The sequence below is a fragment of the Octopus bimaculoides genome, chromosome 1 (assembly GCF_001194135.2).
Source record: "Octopus bimaculoides isolate UCB-OBI-ISO-001 chromosome 1, ASM119413v2, whole genome shotgun sequence".
Taxonomy (NCBI): Eukaryota; Metazoa; Mollusca; class Cephalopoda; order Octopoda; family Octopodidae; genus Octopus; species Octopus bimaculoides.
The window spans coordinates 33,782,444-33,808,358 of NC_068981.1; the positions used below are offsets into that span (position 1 = coordinate 33,782,444).

The 25,915-nt window shown below is 37.4% G+C and overlaps 2 protein-coding genes across 2 annotated transcripts in view; one reads left to right on the forward strand and one right to left on the reverse strand.

The window, feature by feature from the left end:
- Positions 1–11,092, reverse strand: part of LOC106879985 (WD repeat-containing protein 46) — a 30,180-nt gene extending 19,088 nt beyond the window's left edge. Inside the window, exons 1-6 of the mRNA XM_052972325.1 lie at positions 10,636–11,092; positions 9,210–9,369; positions 6,644–6,722; positions 3,871–3,982; positions 2,420–2,489; positions 498–556 (exon numbers count right to left, since the gene is read on the reverse strand). Of these exons, the coding sequence (XP_052828285.1) occupies positions 498–556; positions 2,420–2,489; positions 3,871–3,982; positions 6,644–6,722; positions 9,210–9,369; positions 10,636–10,760 (605 nt within the window). The 5' untranslated portion in view covers positions 10,761–11,092. The remainder of the gene's footprint in view (positions 1–497; positions 557–2,419; positions 2,490–3,870; positions 3,983–6,643; positions 6,723–9,209; positions 9,370–10,635) is intronic.
- A 3,084-nt stretch (positions 11,093–14,176) lies between these two features.
- LOC106879986 (cell division cycle 7-related protein kinase) overlaps positions 14,177–25,915 on the forward strand; it is a 22,950-nt gene continuing 11,211 nt past the window's right edge. Inside the window, 5 exon segments of the mRNA XM_052966121.1 lie at positions 14,177–14,346; positions 18,264–18,344; positions 20,355–20,441; positions 22,419–22,554; positions 24,557–24,650. Of these exon segments, the coding sequence (XP_052822081.1) occupies positions 18,293–18,344; positions 20,355–20,441; positions 22,419–22,554; positions 24,557–24,650 (369 nt within the window). The 5' untranslated portion in view covers positions 14,177–14,346; positions 18,264–18,292.

Here is a 25,915-nt window from a genome sequence, read left to right on the forward strand (position 1 = left end):
GTTGCCAGTACCTCCTGACTGGCTCCTGTAGGATTTTCGAGCGAGATCGTTGCCAGTGCCCCTGGACTGGCTTGTGCGGGTGGCACATAAAAGACACCATTTCGAGCGTGGCCGTTTTCGTGCGGGTGACACGTAAAAGCACCCACTACACTCTCTGAGTGGTTGGCGTTAGGAAGGGCATCCAGCTGTAGAAACTCTGCCAAATCAGACTGGAGCCTGGTGTTGCCATCCGGTTTCACCAGTCCTCAGTCAAATCGTCCAACCCATGCTAGCATGGAAAGCGGACGTTTAAACGATGATGATGATGATGATGAGTACCCAAGACTGAGAGATAACAAATATTAGTTGTTCCATTTTCTCAAATAGAAGAGAAAATTGAGGAATGTAATGAAAGTACATTTCATCAACTTTATTTTTTCTTACTACAAACTGAACATGCACTCATGTCAAAAGGTACCATTAAATTTATCACTAATTAACAAGTAAAACCTTCATACCTTCCATTCCTTGAATAATCAATTTTGTATGGCCCAAAGTTCAAATCTAAGTCAAAGTACTGAAAAAAACAAAAAGAGAAAAGGAACAAAAATCAAACAAATATATAAATTGAAGTACGATAAGGTTGTTGGGAGCAGAAATTAATGAAAGAGAGGTGATGGTAGAAAGTTAGGGGACATAACTGATGGTAAAAGAATGTGATCAGAGTTAAGAATAAGGAATGGAGAGGTTCCTGAAAAAGCTATTGGGTCATCCCATAAATAATGCAGTTTCTTATACTTCTTTTATTTTTCAAAATTAAGATAAACCAAAGTCATTTTTTTAATCTACAATGTTCTTCTATCTATCTGGTAGACTTGCAAGGCCCCCTCTTCCATAATTCATTTGTCTGTGACGAAAAATACATTTCCAGCACTGTTCTGACCTCGTCTACAGAATTCATATTTTTTTCCGTCCAAATAATTTTGAAGACTGCAGAATAAATGATAATCAGTTGGGGCAATCATCATCATCATCATCATCGTTTAACGTCCGCTTTCCATGCTAGCATGGGTTGGACGATTTGACTGAGGACTGGTGAAACCGGATGGCAACACCAGGCTCCAATCTAATTTGGCAGAGTTTCTACAGCTGGATGCCCTTCCTAACGCCAACCACTCAGAGAGTGTAGTGGGTGCTTTTACGTGTCACCCGCACGAAATGGTGTCTTTTATGTGCCACCCGCACAAGAGCCAGTCCAGGGGCACTGGCAACGATCTCGCTCGAAAACCCTACAAAGGCCAGTCAGGCGGTACTGGCAATGTGCAGCGAATATGGTGGGTGGGGCATTGTTTCCCATTCAAATTACTCCAGCCTTTGGAATGTCATCCTTGCTGTATGTGTCTGAGCATTGTCCTGATGGAAGAACACCTTTCGTCTTGAAACCAAAACTGGTGGTTTTTCTTCTAGCGCTGACTTAAGCCACTCAAGCTGCTCATAGTAGATCTCCTTAGTTATCATTTGGTTTGTTTTTAAAAGTTCAAAGTGGACTAAATCTTTCATGGTACGTAAAAAACACCTTTTTGAGCATGGCCGTTGCCAGTACCATGTGACTGGCCCTCGTGCCGGTGACACGTAAAAGCACCTACTACACTCTCGGAGTGGTTGACGTTAGGAAGGGCATCCATATGTAGAAACTCTGCCAGATCAGATTGGAGCCTGGTGCAGCCTTCTAGCTTACCAGTCCTCAGTTAAATCGTCCAACCCATGCTAGCATGGAAAGCGGACGTCAAACGATGATGATGACTGTATTTCTCTAAGTTTGTCAAACTTGTCTTGTGAACATTGAGAACTTGCTTAAAATAAACAGCCAAAATTGGATGGAACTTCCCAGCAAAGTTCTCAGACCATGGTTTTCAAAATTAATTGATACGTGCGGGTGACACGTAAAAGCACCCACTACACTCTCTGAGTGGTTGGCGTTAGGAAGGGCATCCAGCTGTAGAAACTCTGCCAAATTAGACTGGAGCCTGGTGTTGCCATCCGGTTTCACCAGTCCTCAGTCAAATCGTCCAACCCATGCTAGCATGGAAAGCAGACGTTAAACGATGATGATGACTGTATTTCTCTAAGTTTGTCAAACTTGTCTTGTGAACATTGAGAACTTGCTTAAAATAAACAGCCAAAATTGCATGGAACTTCCCAGCAAAGTTCTCAGACCATGGTTTTGATATGAAGGAAGTATGTTTCACTATAAATATGGTAATGACAGGGTTAAACTTAGGGGTTTTCTTACAATTAGGATGAAACATTTTTGATAAGAGACATAGGGACATGCCTTAATTAAAATATGATATCACAACCGAAGTCTTATAGCATGTCATCTCAAACAGACATTTTATTCCAGCTTTTCTTATTCATAAATAAACACAAATATACCAACCTTAGTGGCACTTGTAATATCAACTGATGCTGCAATAGTGTCTTGGTCTATTAGTCGTATATCACTTGATCTGGAAAAAAATAATTTCCAACATTGCTATCATAACTTAGCTAACTTTTTTACTCTGTATAATACAACACAACCAACATATACTATCTTCTGCCATATAATCACTACGAGAGAATTACCTGTACTAATAGCTACATCAATCTTCACTAATTACAACAACCTATTTTTTATGTCTTTCTAATTATCTATCTTGTGTGTGTGTGTGTGTATTGAGTATCAGGTTGGCTTAGCTCGTCATATTCCTTAAGGTTTCATGGATGTGAAAACATGACCATCTCCTCAGACATTTGAAAGTAAAGTAAAGAAAAAAACAAATTGGCAGTGGATTTATCTGTAGCACAATTCCTTCTTTCCTTTGGTTCTCAACTCCCGATGGAGTTGTAAGGATGCTGTTGTGATACTGTTAAGGGGGCATTTTTAGCCTGGAGAATCTCATCTTTCTCCACGGTCACAATATAAACCAATAAAAAATAACACAAGGCAATGAAGGAATCTCTACCTACGAAATATAGCAGCCAAACCATTCCACAAATTACTCCTTACCCAAGGACACATACAATAATGTAGCCCCAGATACACTGTATATGAATAAAAAATGAGATATAAAAACACATAACAGACTACTCTTCACCAATCGCAAAACACTGCAAGCTTCTATGACAGTTTGGCTTCCTGCTTGGACGGGAGATACCCTTATCTGGCTTGCTCAATTAGAAGCAAATTTTGCAGCAAACAGAATAACAACAGAGGCACAAAAGTATAACATTATGTTAAGTAACCAAACCGACTATAAAAAGTGGTGACTTCCCAATGTGATCACGAAGATAAACCACCACATCATAAAAGTATTGACACTTGTGAAAAATAGATAAAATTTTCAATAGAAAATAGATGACAGTTTCATTACACAAAATTTTATCAACAGAAATATTTGATATTAAATATGTTTAGCCCCTCTATGTTTACTCCCTTGTGGGCAATAAAAAAATAAGAAATATTTGATATTAAAAGTTGAAGGAAAACGAACGCTGAAGAAATAAACAATAATAGTTATAAGAAGTTTTAACTGCACTTTCTAGCAAATTAAAATTATATTTCACTAAGAGCAAAATTTTCTTTTTGATAAGTATAATACATATTTGAATGGAAGAAAATATTAAAGAGTTTGAAATGTCTTATTTTGATAGAGGATATATGCAAGCTTCTATGACAGTTTTGCCTCTTGCTTAGACGGGAGATACCCATATCTGGTTTGCTCAATTAGAAGCAAGTTTCGCAGCAAACAGAATAACAACAGAGGCACAAAAGTATAACATTATGTTAAGTAACCAAACTGACTATAAAAACACAAAAAAATTAGAAAATCATTAGTTTTATATTACCCAACTGTATCTTGTAATAAGAGTTTACTCCGAGCAGACTGTTCAATAGCAAATTGAGTCTTCTGCATTTTATTTATATAGCAATCCTTGTGATATTTGGTTTTGAAATATTTCTGTATAGAGAAAAAAAAATTTTATATCAGGAGATATTCATTGTCATAACCGAAAAAAGTATTCACACATAACATTTCTCACATGAAAAAGGGTTGATGTTATTTTAATAAGGATCTATGAGAAGGGATGACATGATTTCAAAACAGTTCTTTGAGAGAGGGTGATGTAATTTTAAGATGGATCTACAAGAGGAATTGAGGTGACTTTAATATAGATCTTGAAGAGATGATGGAAATTAATATAGAGTAAGATTATACTGAAAGTTTAAAAAGAATGAAAGGTAACTCTCACATTAAAATCCAATGAAGGACTAATCAAACAGCATGATGACTCAGTAAAACTGAAATACCATATCAGCATGGCTGGAGCCTGTTAGCAGATGATGACCATGGAATATGGTGAAAGGGAGTTATGTATCTTGCTATGTACCTATGTTATCTCACCAGTCTAGGGATTTTCATTGATTGATTAAAAAAACTAATGTTGTAGTTAGCAAAACACAAAGTGGTGGATCAGAAGCTGATGTAGGTTTTGACTGTAAGTGTGATACTGTCAGCCAATGGAAATCATTATGATAGAAATGGTGAATTGCATTAACTTTGTTTATGTTGTTGGCATATCACTGAAAATAAGTGTTTCTCCTGCTAGAGTTAACTAAAGTTGTAACAAATAAAATATGGTATGAAGATGATGAACCAGAACCTGAAAACCTTCAATGTGAAATATAGTTTTTGAAGAAGGTGTATCATTCCAGACATGAAAACAATGCTATATCGTGACATATACTTGCTCCAAGAAATGTCAACAGCTGCTAAAAGGTTTCTATTTTATTACAAATGCAAGATTTTTTTTTCTGCTATAGGAAATGATACCACAAATTGAGAATTCTAGTTGTTCTATAACTTGTAGTTGTGAACAGTAGAGTTAAGCAAGCACAGAACAAAGAATATTTTCATTATCTTCTATCTTTTACTTGTTTCAGTCATTAGACCGCAGCCATGCTGGGGCACCGCCTTGGAGAAGTTTCAAATATTTTTTCCTAGTCAAATCATCATCATCATTATCATCATCGTTTAACATCCGCTTTCCATGCTTCAGTTCTTTTCATGCAGAATGTGATAGTCAAAAGCTTCACTCACATTAGAGAAACAATTAACAGGATACGTTGATAAGATGTAGCAATAAGTGCAGCATTATCAGCAAACTAGAAGCCACAGAGCAAGGATGGCATCTGCATGGAACTGAAATTACCACAGACATGTTGCAACAAGAAACTAGGGCCAAGACACAACCTTCCTTCGTGTTGTTTGAAATGTTACATGACTCTGACCATGTCTCACACACACACAGAAGAAACGGCATAACTTTAAGACACAGGTGTGGCTATGTGGTCAGAAGTTTACTTCCTAACCACATGGTTCCAGGTTTGGTTCCCTTGGGTGGAACTTTGAGCAAGTGTCTTCTACTATAGTCCCAGGCCAACTAAATCATTTGGAGTGGATTTAGTAGACAAAAACTAAAGGAGACTTGTCGCATGTGTTATGTGTGTGTGTTTGGATGGGTGGATATGCTTCTTTATTAGGCACACAGGGCCAAACAGAAAGGGGACAAAATACAATGTAGGGCTTTTCTTTTCAAGAAAAGAAAAAAAAAAAGAAAAAGAAAATTTTGATCAAAAGGGATCGTGAGAAAAAAATGGGGGGGGGTGCAATAGAAAGAGAGAGAGAGAGAAGATAGAAAGACACACCCAAAGACAAAAAATGGCTATGTGGTTAAGAAGTCCCACTTCTCAACCACTTGATTTCAGTTTCAGTCCCATCATGCAACACCTTGAGCAAGTATTTTGTACCACAGCTAAGCTGGCCCAATCCCAGTGAGTGTATTTGGTAGATGGAAGAAATAGGCCCAATGTGTGTGTGCATGCATACATGAGTGGGTGGGTGAGTGGCTTGTTTTGATATTGTGAGCCAACCACAGACAAGTCATACACATGTGGTATGGTTTGTTAGCTATCTTGCATGAAAACATGTTCCTATTTGAAGGATTAGGGGAAATATTTACCTTAATTAGAAACAGGTGATAGTTGGCAACTGGAAGGGTATCAGGCCATAGAATATCTGCTTCAACAACATTCATCTGACCCATGCAAGCAAAATGAGGAGGACATAAAAACGATGATCATAATATGTGCATCCATACACATATGTATTTACACCCATGTGCATCCATACACATATATATATATACTTATGTGCATCCATATACATATATATACTTATGTGCATCCATACACATATGTATTTACACTTATGTGCATCCATACACACACACACATATATATATATATGTATGTATATATATATATATATATATATATATATATATACACTTATGTGCATCCATATACATATATATATACACCCATGTCCATCCATACACGTATATATATAGACTTATGTGCATCCATACTTATATTGTGTGTGTTTACAGGTTAAATAAGTACATACATATACACATATATACATGTATCTATAGTTATATATATACATGTATCATTTTATTACAGATGTTGCATTGTGTCCTTCAAGTCAAGACTCACAACTCTACTTAACAAAAGCTTCACGGTAAATTAGGAAATCATTAAAGTTACCAGAAATACTCACATCTTTTGTAGAATCTCCTCGTTTATATTTTTTAAACTCTTTTTTATCAACAGGAACACGTCCTTCATATGGATCCTGAAAGGAAGAATAAATAATCTTATTAATAGTTCCATCAGTTATTGTCCAATAGTAGCAGGGGTATGGAGTCAGGGTTGATATAAATGTAGGAGACACGTAAAATACACCATTTCGAGCGTGGCCGTCGCCAGTACCCGCCTGACTGGCCCTTGTGCTGGTGGCGCGTAGAAGCACCCACTACACTCTCGGAGTGGTTGGTGTTAGGAAGGGCATCCAGCTGTAGAAACTCTGCCAAATCAGATTGGAGCCTGGTGTCGCCTTCTGGTCCACCAGTCCTCAGTCAAATTGTCCAACCCATGCTAGCATGGAAAGCGGACATTAAACGACGATGATGATGATGATGTACCAACACTGACTCTAATTATATGTATGCAAATTATAACATAATGCATTAAAAATTCCAAATTCACAGATACTAATTGGACTGTTTTCTGTACTAAAAGTAATTAAATCAGATCTAAAGACTTCTATGAAGGAGGACTTGCAAAAGGTAAAATTGTTGGTAAATTTTAGATTTGGATTTCTGACTGAAGCCTTATTCTACAGACATATTTCTTTAATAAATTTGAAAGAAATAAATTTTTCAATATTTTACAAGAAAATTTTTGTTATATTCACTTAAATTTTATATTCAAAAGGGATGTGTTATGTCCCTAATAGGGGTTAATTCTTTTAAGTGGCTATTTAACATGTTAACCACCACATATACCACCAGTGATTCATCACAAGCTTTACACAACTGCCTATGCACCACCAGTGGTACAGTTTCATAATTTGGGAAAATACTTTATTCTGTACCTTTGACATAGTTTCAAGGACATTTGAATAAGATGGGTGCTAAATATTAAAATTTAATTATGAAATATTGTAAAAATGCAAAAAAAGTTACATTAAACATAATTCTATAGACATGCATTATTTAAAAGGGTTTAATAAATAGACTTATTATATACATCATCATCATTTAACGTTCAATCTCCATGCTGGCATGGGTTGGACAGATTGACCAGGGCTGGCAAGCTGGAAGGCTGCACCAGACCCCAGTCTGATTTGGCATGGTTTCTATGGCGGGATGTCCTTCCAAATGCCAACCACTCCGAGAGTGTAATGTGTGCTTTTATGTGCTGCTGGCATAGGAAACATTTGCGTGACACCAGTATCTGCCACAACTACAATTTTACTTGGCTTGATGAGTCTTCTTCTCAAGCACGACATAATATCAAAGGTCTCAGTCATTGCTTCCATGAGGCCCAACACTCAAAAGGAGCTTAACTACTTTGCCTCTGTGAGGCCAAACACTTGAAAGGTGCTTTTTACATGCCATTTACCTGATGCCAGCATCAGCCACAACTACGATTTCACTTGGCTTGACAGGTCTTCTCAAGCACAGCAGATTGCCAAATGGTTAATATAAATATGATAATATAAGCAAAAACTAACAGCTGAAAACCAAAAAAAACAAGCTGGATGTGCAAAGGACACTGTATTAGATTTAAGAATACAGAATGAAAGGAATTATGTTTCACACATTTTTGTGAAACTGTTTGGTGTAAATTTTAAATAAGTGCTCTGTCTCTAAGCTTTATATAGCTTCAAATAAAGGTTACTTTCTTGTGTTATGCCAACTCATAAGGACCAGTTTCCTGGTTTCCATGGCCTATAAATTCCCCACCTGGGCAGGACACCAGTCCATCAGAGGATTACTCATTTTTGCCAGCCGAATGGACTGGAGCAATGTGAAATGAAGTGTTTTGCTCAAGAACATAATACATCACCCAGTCCAGGAATTGAAACCACAATCTTATGATCATGAGTCCAACACCCTAAAGCCACATCCTTTCACTATATAACTTTAGGTCACACCAAGTCTAAATGTGACATTGGAGAGACAGTTTGTTGTGGCCGCAAGGTCTGACATAACTTTCCCAGTCACAACATATACAATCATCCTAAAATCAATATCTCTCATGCTCAGTCTAGAAACCTGAGAAACACACACACAAAATTATCAGCCGGACCAATAACATTATTAAATCCAAATGCTATACTGTGTTGGAATGTACATCACTAATGATAAGTAGAAACATGAAGTGTCATATTTTAAAATAACCATCAATGTATCATACTTAATGTAAATACATTGGTGAAAGGCAATTTATTGTAGTATTTGTCCCAGAGATATTATCCCTTATGGACATGCTGTTTTTAAACACAATACATCCCTAAGAGAAGTTATCTCTGGACAAATACTGCAGTAAATTGCTTTTCAATGATGTATTTATATTAAATATGATACATTGATGGCTATCTTAACTGAATACTGCTTCTATTGCATAAATGGATCGTCATATTTTAAATAAATAGGGTGGTTCTTTTTGTCTAAAATATATGCTTTTGATGTCTAATATATTTTACATAAAGAATCACAACATATTTCCCATATAATTAACATCACACAATGATACTGCATATAAATAAACATACTTTTTTCTTCCCAAACACTCTATTCCTGAAATGTTGTACAGATGTGTTTGGTTGAATTTCAAAAATTTGTACATTACTAGAATCCACAGAAGGTAATTTTTCATAATTTATTTCGTTAGAACCTTTCTTTGGTGACTTTTCTTCCGTGGGCTCCATTTTGCTGAAGATAAAAAAAGAAAATATATAATTAAAACTATGCACAAATCTGTCTATTTGTCTCTATCTATCTATCTATATTCCATTTCACAAACTTGAAGAAATAGATAGATTCGAATATGAGAGCTCTATTGAAATTTAAAAGAAAGTAATTTTTTAAATTTTTGTTAAAAAAAAACAAAACAAAATGGAATATTTCCGTAAAATTAAATACAGAATGAGGAATATATAATGTGTAAACATTTTTATGCGGTTCTACTGTAAATATACCCTACATTGGTACTGGAACTCTCAACTTATTGATTATTTGATTACATTACAAGGTGGTTGAGTATAACTCACACACTGAATACTTAACGTAATCGACAGGTGTTATACGTTGGTAAATACTTTGGTTTACAGAAAATTCATACGAAAGTTTCCCTATGTCAAAGCTATCAAAAGAAACAAAACACTACTGGTTATCATTTTATTACCCACACTGTTATAGATATGCCAAAGTTAATGATACATACAATTAATATAGTAATTTCTAACTTTACTGGAAAATATTCGTGAATTTTTGTTTTTTCTGTGAAAACTTAAATAGGATCGAATATCAAACTTCTGGGCGGAATCCAAATCGTTAAGTTAAATTATTAATATTACCATATTTGATGGCATAAAGACGTAATAAAAAAAAGTTTCCCCGGGTCCATAAGCTTTAATGTATTAAATGTTTTTTTTCCTGAATACATGCGGCTGAAATCGGAGTACGTCTAAATATACCGATGCGTCTTTTATGTCATCATTGTACATTGTTCTTCTAATTCTATTCGCATCTAGGATATCGTATAAAACTATTCAGTATGCAATTAAAAAATGAATATCTGTTTATATCAGTATTTCCTGACCAGAACAGATATTTTAAGCGACACATTAACATTAGTTACGAATTATTTTATTATAACTTTTAAGCTATTTAACCGCTATAGTTCAGATAATACGAAATGATACAACAATACACTGTCCAAATTTTTTAAAATTATTTTTGTATTACGGAATTAACTTGTCGATTACATGATCGGTAAAAAACTGAATTGCCGTTGACACTGAACGAAACATTAGATTCGTGACAGGAAAACGATTAGTTAGAATTGAAAGGTCTTTCATATAAATTAATGATCAGTAATAGTGTTTAGAAGCAAGAATTCAAAATATGATGCATATTATAAAATCTGGACTGACTTCTGAAAGATATGAAAATTTAAACAAGAAGATAGTTACCTACACGTGTTTTCCACACGACACACACGGTGTAATATATTTCCGGTACACGTTTAAGGGGAGGTTACTCCAACCTCTTTTAAACACTTCCCACTGTTCAGACGTCTCAGTTTGCCGACCAAGTTCCATTCACAAGGTATTGATCAACTCAAAGTTATGGTAAATGCTTACTGAAGGTGACGTGTGTTGGATCGAAACTGAAACCACGGGGTTGCTAATGGAGCTTCGTAACAACCTCGTAGCCATGTCTGCTAAGGACATGTTATGTTTTAGTGAAGCCCTACTGAAATTGTTTCTACATTGCTTTCGCTAGGTTACCATGAAACCAGGAACATTTCTTTGAGGAATGGAAGATGAGTGTAATGGTACTGGAACATTTTAAAGATTATTAACGGCAGAAGTTAATAAAAAAAAAAGTTCACCGAAATGAAAGCGGAATCTTCAAACTAGCTTCCGTCTGGACTTGAAAATTAGACTTTGGTCACCGGAAGCAAATATTATGTCGCTCACCTATTCATAGCTAACAATAAAATCTTGAGTCAATGTAAGCTAATGTTCTACGTTGGAAAATTTGGCAGATAACGTATTCAAATTGATAAACCTTGCCGTGAATTCTAATTATTGGCGAGTATGCATAACGTTAGGATTCACTTCCCAAGATAGACGAGCGAATTCATTTTTTTTTTTTTGTTGGAAGCCAAACAATAATTTTTATTACATATATTACACGTATGTATATGAATAATACAAAGCCACATTAAGATACAAACCTTAAACAATAGTCATGATTCTTCTATTATATAAGAAAGACAAGGAAAAGGGGGAGAGGAAAGAAAGAGAAAAACAATGCCGCACCAAGTGCTTCAATTTGTCGCACACCATAAGGTTCAACGGAACCTACTGAAGCATGCCAGCACGCTTGCGGCATTACTATTGTCTTACCGTCTAAATGCTGGTCGTTTTGCTCGTCACACCGAGCTAAATCTAATCATTAAGCGGGCCTTGGGTCTGATTAATATCCCCTCAGTTTTGGAGCCGGTGGGATTATCCAGAAGTGATAGAAAGTGACCAGATGTCTCTCTCTGCCTAGGTAAGAGGTCACTGCCACGTCTGGAACACCACAGCCTGTGACTCCTTTGCTTCTTCCCACATCCTGGGTGCTGCGGTAAATAGGAGGGTCACTGCTTCCGTAGCCGAACGAAACAAAACCTTGAAGTATCGGTACTTGGCAGTGAACTGTCTCTTCCAGCCTGTGACGTTTGGAGGGGCTGGACGAGGTTCTTGTCATCGTTGGCTGTTCGCCAGGTATCAGGTGATACCCGTGAGGGTGCTTGGTTTTCCTAATACCTTAGCTTCGCTATCGCCCGATTTAATGCTACGATCGTGCTGGCTTGCTTCTGTAGGTTCAGTTGAAGCACTTGGTGCTGCATTGATGTTTTGTGTGTGTATTTAGTATGATATACAGGTGATGATTTTAATTCAATACAGTTTCAATTGCATACACTGAATATTTATACAGCCTGGCAAACTTCCGCATAGCCAGTGAAAGTTTCATTAACTGTTTCTTATATATCGAAGCACGAATTTTGTTTAAGTGATGATTGGGAGTACGACATTGTCAAACCTCAAAAAAGTAAAATGCATCTGTCGTTTTCGTGAATCAATGCAGCGGCAATGTTCGTCTCAGTCCGACTGTGTTTTTAGCACCACAAGTTGAGGAAAAGGTTTCACCTCAGACATTTTCACATCATCTTGCCTTCTAACGGTGTGTATGCATTTAATATGATACATAGACGACATTTTAAATATAATGCTGTTTCAATTGCGTACATTGAATTTTACACTCAGTTTTATTTTCATGCTATTGTTTTTAATTATCGTTTTACGGTTTAATCGAAGGCAGTGGCTATAACTTTCGCTGCTTCTCCGATCTATACAAGTTATGTTCAACTTCAAAAAAATACACTGGCAAGAAGGCAATGTCGTTTCGAAACTGTTGGTCTTTACTTGTCAGCTCCCGTATTTAGCCACAGCCAGCTTTATGTGAATTTAAGTCGTACAAGAGGGAAGGAAACCTTTAGAATTCTTTTGAAGGAAACAAGCAAACAAGGGATGTTGGTTGCGGATAGATTTTTCGCAAAAAATTTGTTCATAAAAGAATTATTAAACTAAAAACTTGGTTTTGTACTTTATTTTATATATAAAATACTCCAACTAGTTGTCATTTTTGACGGCACGGGGCCAGCTAGTAATGATATAACCTGCATAAGAGAGCGAGTGTTGTTGGAAATGTGAAGGTGCAACGAAGGTCAATATCGTTTGCATAGGACTATGTATTGTAATGGAAGAAAGAAATGCTCTCAATTTTCTACTATAATTCCATTCGCGTTTAGAATGTTGAGTGGTACTTTATTTTATCAACTAGGGAAGGATGGAAGATAAAACTGGCTTCAATAGGATTTGAATTCAGAATGTAAAGGGTCGCAACAAAACAGTGCCCTGCTTTTTAGCAGACGCTTTAATGATTTGGTTTAGTTGGTCGTTAATATGCCCAGAAGAGTGTAAGAGTTCTTACTGAACATTTGGAGTTTCAATGTGTGTGAGAGAGAGAGAGAGAGAGACAGACAGACAGACAGAGGAGATTAAAAGAGAAAAAGATTTAAATTTTCATTATACTTGAAAAAAATTGGGGTGGTCACGACTAGATTGACTTCGATCCTAAATTTGCTTGATAATGGGGCTGATTTAGGGATAAACAACAACTCTGAATCATGTGCAGCAAATAATAACAAAATAAACAGAAGCCTAAGTGATGCTTTGATTTGTTAGAAATAGTAACCAAATCTCTCAAATTACAACCAAAAATCTTAGTAAAAAGAATAACAAATCATGCGGTCACGAGGGAACTGTGACGGGAAAAATGGGATGGTCACAGTTGAAATGTCTTTGATCACAGGTTTTTCGGAACTTTAGCTTATCAATGCCCGCTGATTCTGGGATGAAAACACATAATTCTATTAATGGCCGAGGTACCTAGCAAAACATCTCACTTTTGTAAATACTATGAACACACTAAATGAATACGTGTTCAGTTATCTTGCAAAGCTGAGTTCATCTTTCCGCAACACTAACGCAGCCAGTACGAAGTCTTCAACAGTGTTCGTTGAACTGGACAGGGTGGAATTAGCCATAATTTTTTTTTTTTTCATCTAGTTAAATTTTATGTGAATTACTCGATGTAAATTCGGGTAAATTTTCAGATTAACACGCGCACGATTTTCACTAGGGTGTTAGGATTAGGGAATTGCGTCCCTAACCCTAATACCCTAACACTGTAGTGAAAATCGTGTGGGTGTTAATCTGAAAATTTACCTAAATTCGAATCAGTTTGAATACAATCCTATTTGTCATCATTCCGATTCTAGCAAAAATTATGGTCGTGACAGCTAATAAATGCCGTGTACAGTTATTATTAGAGTCATCTCCCTTGATACTTTTTTTTATTTTATTTTTCTCAATTAATAATTTCAAGAAAGACAACTTTAGGAAATTGCTTTAAATATTTTGGCGCGACATCTCTTATCATTTCGGTCGCTACGGTAATAACAGCTGAGGGAGATTCTATCCTCTTTTACTCTGTTCGTATTTCTCCATAATCTCCACGAATTTCGTTACTCCGTAGGCAATATTATTTAATATCTTTCGTAAAAAGTTGGTAAGTTCTATTTTTCGGTCATCTTGAATTCAAAATTTACTATTCTTAGTACTTAACATTCTTGTCCATACTCCGATTTGTTAAATACCATAATATATGTTTTCTTTGTTTAATGTTAATTTTTTTTGACGATATCATTTTATCTTTATTGTTTTCCTTGTAATTGGTATAATGAAAAAGGAATTATGTTTGTAACTCAAATATTAATACATAAATGTAAATCGACATTTTTTTCTGTTGACAAAATTATCACATTTATAATACGTGAAATAATAAATCTAGTCGTTTAAGTCACATGTTTTGTTGAACTGCCAGTCTAAAGTCTTTCTTTGTACAACTTTTTTAAGGACATCTATTTCTGAAGTAAACATATACAGTTTCTCGAGTACTAGACATAAAAACTATACTGTTATTGCTGTGGAGTCAAAGTAGAACAGAAAGAAAGAAAGAAAGAAAAAAAAAAAAATACGGTTGGTGGGTGGAGTTTTAAACTTTATTTTTGAACAGAATTTTACGCATAAAGACAGGCAGTATTAGTTTTATGGCATGTCTGAAGACCTATCACACTTTTATAAGTTGTAGTGTGATATTATAAGGTAAGTAGCAGAATCGTTACGTCAGACAGAATACGGTAAATTTTCAGATTAATACCCGCACGATTTTCACTAGGGTGTTAGGGTTACGGTTAGGGTTTTAGGGTTAGGGAATTCCGTCCCTAACCCTAACCCTAAACACCCTAGTGAAAATTGTGCGGGTGTTGATCTGAAAATTTACCCAGAATACTTACTACTACTTAAATACAGAGGTCCCGACGCATCTACCGAACCCTAATCTATAACGAGTGTGCACTGTAAAAACTTTGCGTCGGGACCTCTATATTTAAGTAGTGCCTAATACTTTACGGTATTTGTTCAAGTATTTTATGTTTTTGGTTCAAATCCTGTCGAGGTCAACTTTGTTTTCCATCCTCCTCTGGCCAATTAGGATCTGTTCTCCCTCAAATTTCTGGCCTTGTACCTAATTTATTAAGAAACGAGATGGATTGGCGGACTTGTAAAGCGTCGAACAAAATGCTTTGCTGTATTTTTTCAGGCTCTTGATGTTTTAGGTTCAAATCCCGTCCTGGCCAACATTTCCTTTCATCCTCCTAGGGTTGATAAATGAAGTGCCAGTCAAGTTCTGTGGTTGAATATAACCGACGGTTCCCCTCTTTAGAAATTTCTAGCCTTATCTCTAAATTAGAAACAATTGCTTTATGTTTTCGACGCTTTCTTGCTAGTTCCTACTACACCAACTGGCGAACCCCTATTCCTGACGTGTGATCAGTATTGTGTAATCCTGTGTTAGAGTTTTGCTTTGCTGTGGTGATTGGTTCGTTATTTCTTGTGTTTGTGAGTCTTCTGTTTTGTAGAATATATATACTGTGAATTGTGTTATGTTGGGTAGTGAATATATTTTGTATGTGTCGTGTTATTGGCGTTATGCGATTTAGTGTCGCACAGTAATATTATTTTACTTGTACCAGGCATTTGACTACGGCCATGCTGGAGCACTGCCTTCAATGCATTTTTTTGAAAAAATTTTAACTGGGGTGGAGGGGTGAAATAAATTTTTTTTTGTATATTCGTAATCTCCGACATCTAAAATGTAGGAATACGAAAACAAATTTTTTTTTTAATGCATTTTACAAGGGGAGGTACGAAATTGCATTAGCCCCCTTTTTTTAGTTGAACAAATCGACCCCAGCGCTTATTCTATGTAAGCCTAGTATTTATTCCATCAGTCTGTTTTGCTGAACCACTAAGCTGGTTGTCAAGCGGTAATGGGGGACAAACACACACACTCACAAGACTTTGGTCAGCCTGAGGCTATAGTAAAAGGCACTTGCCCAAAGTGCCACGCAGTGGGACTGAACACAGAACTGTGTGGTTGAGAAGCAAGCTTCTTACCACACAGCCATTGTGTATAGTCTATGGTGATGTGTGTGTAGAATGGGAGTAGTCATCATCATCATTTAACGTCCGCTTTCCATGCTAGCATGGGTTGGACGATTTGACTGAAGATTGGTAAGCTAGAAGGCTGCACCAGGCTCCAATCTGATTTGGCAGAGTTTCTACAGCTGGATGCCCTTCCTAATGCCAACCATCCCAAGAGTGTAGTGGGTGCTTTTACGTGCCACTGGCACGAAGGCCAGTCAGGCGGTACTGGCAACGGCCACGCTCAAAATGGTGTATTTTACGGGCCACCTGCACAGGAGCCAGTCCAGCGGCACTGGCAATGATCTCACTCAAATGTCTTTTCACATTCCACTGGCACAAGTGCCAGTAAGGTGATGCTGGTAACGATCACGCTCAAATGGTGCTATTTACGCGTTGTTGGTATTACAGTTTTCTTCTGTTTATTTCTTGTCAGGAAGGAAAGCAATGTCCATGACCGGTTATAGGGCCTCTGAGGCTGGAAGGGAGGTGGGATGAAGATATCTTTGTAACAGAAACCTGTTCTGAATGCTTATAAGAGAGTGGACTCTGTGAAACGCTCTGCACAAGGTATTAGATGATAGTGTTAAAACTGGTCAGCTGGTTGTGTATGTAGTCAGTAGGTTACAGTGGAATTTGAACTCGGAACGTAAAGAACTAGACTAAATACTGCAAGGCACCTAACCCAACATTCTTACAGTTCAGCCAATCCACTGCTCTTGATTAGTACTCTATTATCAACTCTGAAAGATGAAATACAAAGATGACCATGGTAGGAGTTGAACTTGGAATGCAGAGAACTAGATCAAATACCATAAAGAATTTTGTCCGGCAGTCTAATGACTCTGTTTTCCAGGTATCAAATATGTAAGGGTGAGTTCTGATCATGTAGAGCAGGGTTTTCACAACAGTTTTTTTTTTTTATCAACTGACTCCTTTAATTACTATTTTGTTCTGATGGACCCCAATAGCTATTTCATGTTTAAAACTAGTTTTATAGATACTTCTTTCAAAATTTCTGTTTTGTTCATCAGACATTCACTTGTGTAGGTTGAACCATGTATAATGTGAGAGAAAGAAACCTAGAAATATAACTTTTTGGTTTTTCAGTGAATGACTCTGTGTTTTAAGGATTAAACTGCTTTAAGTCATAGTATGAGTGCATATATCTTTTCAGTTTTTATTTTTAATTTGTTTCTTGTTGATACAAACCAACCATTACTGACTTATTAGTGGAGGCATGTGGCCTAGTGGCTAGGATGTTGGACTCCTGGTTATAAGATTGTGGTTTCAATTCTTGGACTGGATGATGCTGTGTATTCTTGAGCAAAACACCTCATTTCACATTGTTGCAGTCCACACATCATCATCATCATCGTTTTACATCCACTTTCCATGCTAGCATGGGTTGGGCGATTCGACTGAGGACTGGTGAACCAGATGGCTACACCAGGCTCCAATCTGATTTGGCAGAGTTTCTAAGGCTGGATGCCCTTCCTAACGCCAACCACTCTGAGAGTGTAGTGGGTGCTTTTACGTGCCACCAGCACGAAGGCCAGTCAGGCGGTACTGGCAACGGCCATGTTCAAAATGGTGTATTTTATGTGCCACCTGCACAGGAGCCAGTCCAGAGGCACTGGCAATGACCTCGCTGACTAATCCTGTGATGGACCAGTATCCCATCCAAGGGGTAAATCTATATAAGCCACAGAAACTGGGAAACCGGCCCTTATGAGTTCATAAGGCTCAAGAAGGGGGCTTTATCCATATACTGACTTATTAATCCTGGTAACTATTTTATTAATTAACTATACAAAGGACAACATTGTCGTGAATATTTCTCTAAATATACTGACTATTGAAAGGAAAACAATTTAATTTTGGATTGTTATGTTACTCCTAAAAATATTAAGTGCTGTACTGTAAATCTTTCACTCATAGTTTACCAGTCTGAAGTAAGAAACTAAAAAATGTCCACTTCTACTGACAACAAGGATGAGTTACCTGCTGAGGAAATGCCAGGTATGTTAAAGCTTTACTTGTTCATTTTTAGTTAATCTTCAGATTAAATCTGTAATATGATATATTGGATATTCTGTGTTTAAAGCTATGTAAAATGTTTTTGTTTTATGTGGTATCCATTTATTTCAGTGCTTATGAGTGTAGTTAGAGAGAAAAACTTTACCTAATAAAAGCTTTGGTGATGGGTTGTTGTGAACATTTGTGGAAAGAAAACTCCTTTGTTAATTAAAACATACTTATTAGTTGAAAATGGAGAAATATAGAATCTGACAATTTATCCCTCAGATTGTTCACAGCAGTTTTCTGTTGTTTTTTCTTCTATCTTCTAGTCTTGGATTTGCTGTTCGCATCCATTGGTAACTTGGACAAATATACATATAAAATCAGTGCTGCATAAGTTATTAAATGTAGAAGCTCCAAATTATTTGTAGCTTCTACATTGTATACGCCTGCACACACACACACCCCGGGTGTTTGGGCTAGATTTAACAGTTTGCATAAAAGGAAAAGAAAACACAATATCTCATCCCAAAATAAAAGAATTTTAAAAAAAATAAGAAGATAACAACTAAATTATTGCTGGGAGATAACAGTTTACTAAAAGTATTTGCCCTCAACTTCCACCACAGCCTCATAGTGACTGCAGAATCTGGCACAGGAGTTCCTCACATGTCCCTGGGAAGATCTTTTGACACTTCTTTGATCTTGGCCACTAGCCTGGCCTTGGAGTTTCTGGCGAAGCAGTTGGTGTCTTTCTCAACCATGTCCTACACTTAGTAATCCATGGGATTACAATTGGGAAAATTAGGAGGCCTAAAATTGGGGCTGATGAAGTTGTAGAAATTCTCCAACAACCACTTCTGATTCTTTCCAGAGGTGTGGCAAGGAGCTAAATCCTGCTCCTACACATTTCCTTTTCTAGCAGCAACCCTCTCCAGCTAGGGATTGATCATAGTCTCCAGTAGCTTCACATAGCCATCTGAATTGAGCCTAAGCCCCTGTTCAAAGATGTGGGATGAATTCCAGTGTGTGGAAACAATCAGAATGCCTGCTGCATCTCTTCTGCTGGCCATGGCTTTGTAGTCTCCACTACAACTGTCCATCTCAAGTCTTACAGCATTTTCAGGGTTCACAGAATGGTGAGTAGCAGTCATCATGTTGGAATTTTGATAGCTGGGTGTGAATCATCATGACACAGGAAACTTTTCCAGCATCCAGATGATTTATATCTATACGTACCCGCATGGGAAGAAGTTTGCTTCCAAACTGCATGGTTCTGGGTTCAATCCCATTGCATGGCACCTTGGGCACGTGTCTTCTACTGTAACCTCAGGCCAACCAAAGCTTTGTGAGTGGATTTTGTAGATGGAAACTGAAAGAAGCCTGTTGTGTGTGTATATATATATATATATATATATATATATATATATATATATATATATATATATATATATATATATCATCATCATCATCATTGTTTAATGTCTGCTTTCCATGCTGGCATGGGTTGGACAGTTTAACTGAAAACTGGTAAGCCAAGAGGCTGCACCAGGCTCCAATCTGATCTGGCAAGGTTTCTACAGCTGAATGCCCTTCCTAATGCCAACCACTGCGAGAGTGTAGTGTAGTGGGTGCTTTTTATGTGCCACCGGCACGTGGGCCAGTCTGGTGGCACTGGCATTGACCATGTGTTTTTGTCCCTCACCAGTGCTGGTATGTTTGTGTTCCTGTAACTTAGAGATTTGGCAAAAGGGACCAATAGAATAAGTACCAGGCTTTAAAAAAAAATTATTAGGGTCAATTTATTTGACATAAAATTCGTCAAGGAAGTGCCCCAGCATGGCTACAGTTAAAAAAAAAACAGCTTGTACATACATGCTTAGATAGATGTATGGTTGACATTGATTGATGGAAGCTTACGGTGATATTCTAATGTTAATTGTTTTAACAATCAGGTAAATTCATAATTATGATTAAAATTCTGTTTTTTTTTTTTTTATATATATACAGAACATATACGAACAGAGATTGAAAAGTTGTATGGGTTTCTCCCGGAACTTAAAAAGTATTTTCAAGTTATCAAAAAGATCGGTGAAGGTATTTATAATTTTTCATGATAATTCTTAGCATTTGAAAGAACATGTGATAACAAAAAACAACAAAAGAACAAAGCAAAAAACAAACTTTGTTCCTGTTATACAAATTCTAATGAATTTCATTTAGCCATGTCTTTGAATCGTTGTACGGTGATAATTTTTAGCAAGTGGAGGTGTGATTACAGACTGGCTGTGTAATATGTTGATTAAAATAAAAAAGTGCTGATCTCTAACTGTGGAGGGAACCTGTGGAAGAGGTAGACCCAAGAAGACATGGGACAAGGTGGTGAAGCATGATCTTTGAACATTGGGCCTCACAGAGCCAATGACAAATGACCAAGACCCGTCAAGCCAAGTGGAACCATAGTCGTAGCCAATGCTGGTGTCACATAACAGGCACTCGTGTCAGTGGCACATAAAAAGGACCCATTACACTCTTGGAGTGGTTGGCGTTAGGAAGGACATACAGCCGTAGAAAGCATGCCAAATCAGATTGGAACCTGGTGCAACTCCCCATCTTACCAATTTCAGTCAAATCGTCTAACCCATGCCAGCATGGAAAGCAGATACTAAATGATGATGATGGTTATGATTATTATGAAGAAAACCAGTTTGGATGACCTGATTTATATTTATAAATGTCTCTTGTGGGGTAATGCCAATAATTTCTGCCTAAACAAATCAATGATTCATTAGTAGCTGATTGAATAAAGCATTTCAATATTTTTTCTTGTCACCGGTGCCATATGTAATGCACCCATGCCAGTGCCATGAGTAAAGCACCTGTACTGGTGCCATGTGTTAAGCACCCATGCTGGCGCCACGTAAAAAACACCCAGTACCCTCTGTAAAATGGTTAGGGTAAAAACCATACCAAAACAAACAGTTGGAGCCTAATACAGTTCTCTGACTGGCAAGCTCCTGTTGAATTGTCCAACCCATGCCAGCATGGAAAATGGACATTAAATGATGATGATGTCTTCAACTGTAAACAGTTCTTGTTTAGCCATCGGACAGTTCTAATCAATGATGCCTGTGTATGAAGTGTGATTTTGTATGGTAGCAAGAAATGGGGCCTGAATATGGAAATAATTTGTTGTGGCAGATTTTCTATGGCTGGATGTCCTTCCTGTTCCCTATAGTTGGACATGTTTTCACACAAGATTGGAAACAAAGGACACTGCTTGCAAGACATTAACATCATTGTCGTCATTGTTTAATGTCTGCTTTCCATGCTGGCATGGGTTTGACGGTTTGACATGGAGCTGACTAGCAGAGAGATGTCTGGACTCCAACTGTCTGTTGTGACATGGTTTCTAAGGCTCAATGGCCCTCTTAATGTTAACCACTTAGCAGTGTGCTGGGTGCTTTTTACATGCCACTGGCATGGGTACAGTAATGCAGCATCGGCATGGGTGCTTTTTAAGTGACACCGGCACCTGAAAGGACAAGCCTATATATGTGGAAGACAGCAATTTTACTTAGCTTGATCCATCTTACTAAGTACAGCAAATCGCCACATCTCTGGGCCCCTTGTCATTTCTTCAGCGAGGCCCAGTGTTCAAAGATTCTTTCCCACTACTTCGTCTCACATCTTCCTGGGTCTACCCCTTCCACAGGTAACATTTGTTTATAACTATCATTTGATATCAAAACAAGGAGATACAAACACACACACACACACACAAGATTTGTAGAAAATCTGCCTCGACAATTTCCATTTGACCCAAGTGATTATGGAAAAGTGGATGCTAAATGATGATGATGATCCATCTCTCATCTACTTGACATCACTTAATCCTGAAGATCTTAAGAGAAAAAAAGAAAGACGTTAAGAACATAAGGATAATCTATCATCTCACATGAGAAATTAATAAATGTTGCCTTAATTATTTATTGTTGATACATAAATAGGGATATCACTTCATTTTCTTTAAACCTAATTTAATATAATGAGTAAATAAATTTTCAATTACAGGTACTTTCAGTTCTGTTTTCCAAGCAAAATTACGCGAGTACCCCAAAGTGAGTAGGCTGTTTGCTCTGAAACACATCATTCCCACTAGCCATCCAATGAGAATTGAAACTGAACTAAAATGCCTTCAGGAACTAGGGTAATATGATATTTTATTTAAATTGAATATTTTCATGTTTTTAAGTAAAAGATGAGCTCCTCAATGAGACAAATTCACAACTTGGTTTCATTTTGTTTTTCAAGTAGCCTAAATGTCGTTTGATCTCAACAGCATTTTTTGTTCCTCAGTAAGAAGTAATTATTTTTGTTTCTACTGCCAACTTCAACCAGGCTCAATTGTCTCACTCTTATCACCTATATTGTATCTGGCTTTTTATGTATATTCTAGATTTATCTAGTTCTGTGGTTTGCACTAATGTTCTTGGGTAATAATGGTGCCTGAGATAGGTGGTACCAGTCTAAACATTACAATATTTTATTTTTCCCTTCTTGGTTCTAGCTTAAAAACTTCCTGGGGTTGATTATTTGCCTGTTATCTCTCTGGGGGTCAATAAAATATCTAATATATTCTCTCTGATTTACTTGAATAGTGTTCTAACAAAACATTTCTTTTACTTAAATAATGATTTAGTATAAAGATGAACTGGTTTAGTAGTCTTTGTAAGGTTACTTGCTCTGTTAGAAACAACTGTCAAATCTTCCTCTTGTACTTCCTCTACAGCAAAACATTTGTTTCTTTCTCTCTGTCTGACTATAACCTTTCATCATTTGATACAAGATCACCTCCTCCAGTGCCCTCTCCCCTCTTGAAAGTTTTTTTTTTGTCTTGCAAGTTCTTGGGGACCCTGTCAGTGCAGGTGCCACTTAAATGCACCCAGTCCATACTGTAAAGTGGTTGGTGTTCGGAAGGGCATCCAGCTGTAAAAACCTTGCCAAAACAGTTACAGAAGTCTGGTGCTGAAACCGTCCCACTCATGCTAGCATGGAAGGCAGACACTAAACGATGATGATGATCACTGTTGACCATTAAAAAATGGACCTATTAGATATTGTAGTTCTAGATCACTGGTTCTCAACCATTTTTTTCCTATGGATCTTTTTGATTCCTATTTTGTTCTACTGGACCCCCATTGACATTTGTTGGTTAAAAAAATTCCCATTATATATTTATAATTAAATGCTATGAATTGTATAACAAGTATAGTTGAAATATTTTGTGCGTTGTAGAAATATAACCGATTTATTGCACATAATTCTTAACAATAACATCTTATATGGACCCATAAGGGGGTCCAGATTGACTCATTTGACTAGTGGAAGAAACTTTCCCAAGGTGCTGCACAGTAGGGCTGAACACATGTGCTTGCAAAGTGAGCTTCTTAAGCAAATACTTATGACTGTGCCCAGAAAAGTATATCACTTCCCCCGTGGGGAATTGAAACGTGGTCTGCTGTATGACAGACGCGGATACTTACCACTATTCAACTGAAGATTTGATAAAATTACCTGGTCTCTTTATATCTAACTATGAAATCAATATTTTGTAGTTGAAAGGCAGTGAGCCGGCTGAATTGCTACTGTGCTGGAAAAAATATTTAGCAGTATTTCTTCCAACTTATGCTCTGAGTTCAAATGCTGCTGGGATCAGCTTTGCCTTTCATCCTTCCGGGGTCGATCGACTTAGTCCCTCCCCGAAAATTACTAGCCTTGTGCCAGAATTTGAATCTAATATTTCTTGGTTGAGAAATACTTGACAACACAAATGATGTAATTAAGAAATTTTCTTCCATGGACACGTAAAAAGCACTATCCGAATGTGATCAAATCAGGGCCGCCTGACTGGCTCCTGTGCCAGTGGCATGTAAAAAGCACCCACTACACTCTCAGAGTGGTTGGCATTAGGAAGAGCATCCAGCTGTAGAAACAGTGCCAGATCAGATTGGAGCCTGGTGCAGCCGCTGGCTTTCCAGACCTCAATCAAACCATCCGACCCATGCCAGCATGGAAAATGGACGTTAAACAATGATGGTGATGAGACAAAGAGAAAGTCTACAAAAAGATATCTAAGATTGTTTTTTTTTCTTTGTAGTTTTTCTCAATTGTTTTGTAATTCTTGGCATTTGTCCCATTCTCTATTTCAGTGGCAAAAACAATGTTATGGGTGTGGAGCTGTGTCTTCGAAATAAGGACCATATTGTGATTGGAATGCCATATTTCTACCATGACAAACTTCAGGTAACTACCACTGGTTGATGATTTTTTTTTTGCTGTTACTATAACTCTAATAGTTCTAAATACTGCCAAAAAACTTTTCCGTGTTGGCATGAGTTGGACAGAATTTGTTGAGGTGGGTTTTCTTTGGCTGGATCTTCCTGTTACCAATCCTCTACTGTTTCCAAGCAGGGTAATATTTCCCAATGGCCAGATATGTTTCAAGATAAGGTTACACACACACACACATCATACATATACGACAGGCTTCTTTCAGTTTTTGTCTACCAGATCCATCCTCAAGACTTTGGCTGACCTAGCACCATAGTGGAAGACACTTGCCCAAGTTGCTATGTGGTGGGACTGATCCTGAAACCCTGTGGTTGGGGAGCAAACATATCCACACAGCCACGCCAGGGCCTATTAGACTTAAAATCTGGGAGTTGATTGAAACTACAACATCACCCTCTCTCTATAAAAACTGTCAAGGTCTCTGTGTGTTAAATCATTATTTTTCTATTTTTTATGAAAATTGTGATTCGACAGAATTAGTAGAGCAGTCGATAAAATGCTTTGTGAAGGCACATAGCTTTGTGATTAGAGTATTTGGTTTAATTCCTGGTGGCATGGCACATTGTGTCCTTGGGCATGACACTTGATTTCACCTTACTCCTGTCCACTCAGCTGGCAAAATTGAGTTGTACCTGTAATTGAAAAGGGCCAGTTTTGCCATATTCTGTGTCATGCTGAATCTCTCTGAGAACTACATTAAGGGTATGCATATATATGCATACCCACAGATGTGGAGTACTCAGTCACTTGCATGTTAATTTCATGAGCAGGCTGTTCCATTGGTCAGATCAACTGGAAAACTCATCATTGTAATCGACAGACTACCTGTCAGATAAAATGCTTTGTGATATTGAGTTATGTATCTTTCCATCTTGAGACAACTGCGCTGGTATGGTCATGTATTGTGAATGAATGAGGACAGCTGTGTGAAAAATGTCACACCCTAGCAGTTGAGGGAACCTGTGGAAGAGGCAGACCCAGGAAGACTTGGGATGAGGTGATGAAGCACGACTTTTGAACATTAGGCCTTACCGAGGCAATGACTACTGACCGAGACCTTTGGAGATGTGCTGTGCTTGAGAAGACCCAGCAAGCCAAGTGAGACCATAAACCTGTGGCCTTTGCCAGTGGGTGTAACCAGCCCACTTATGAGTACCCCTCATTCATTGGACAATAAACTTTGTTTCGAAGACCTGTTGTGACAAGTGAAATCAAAA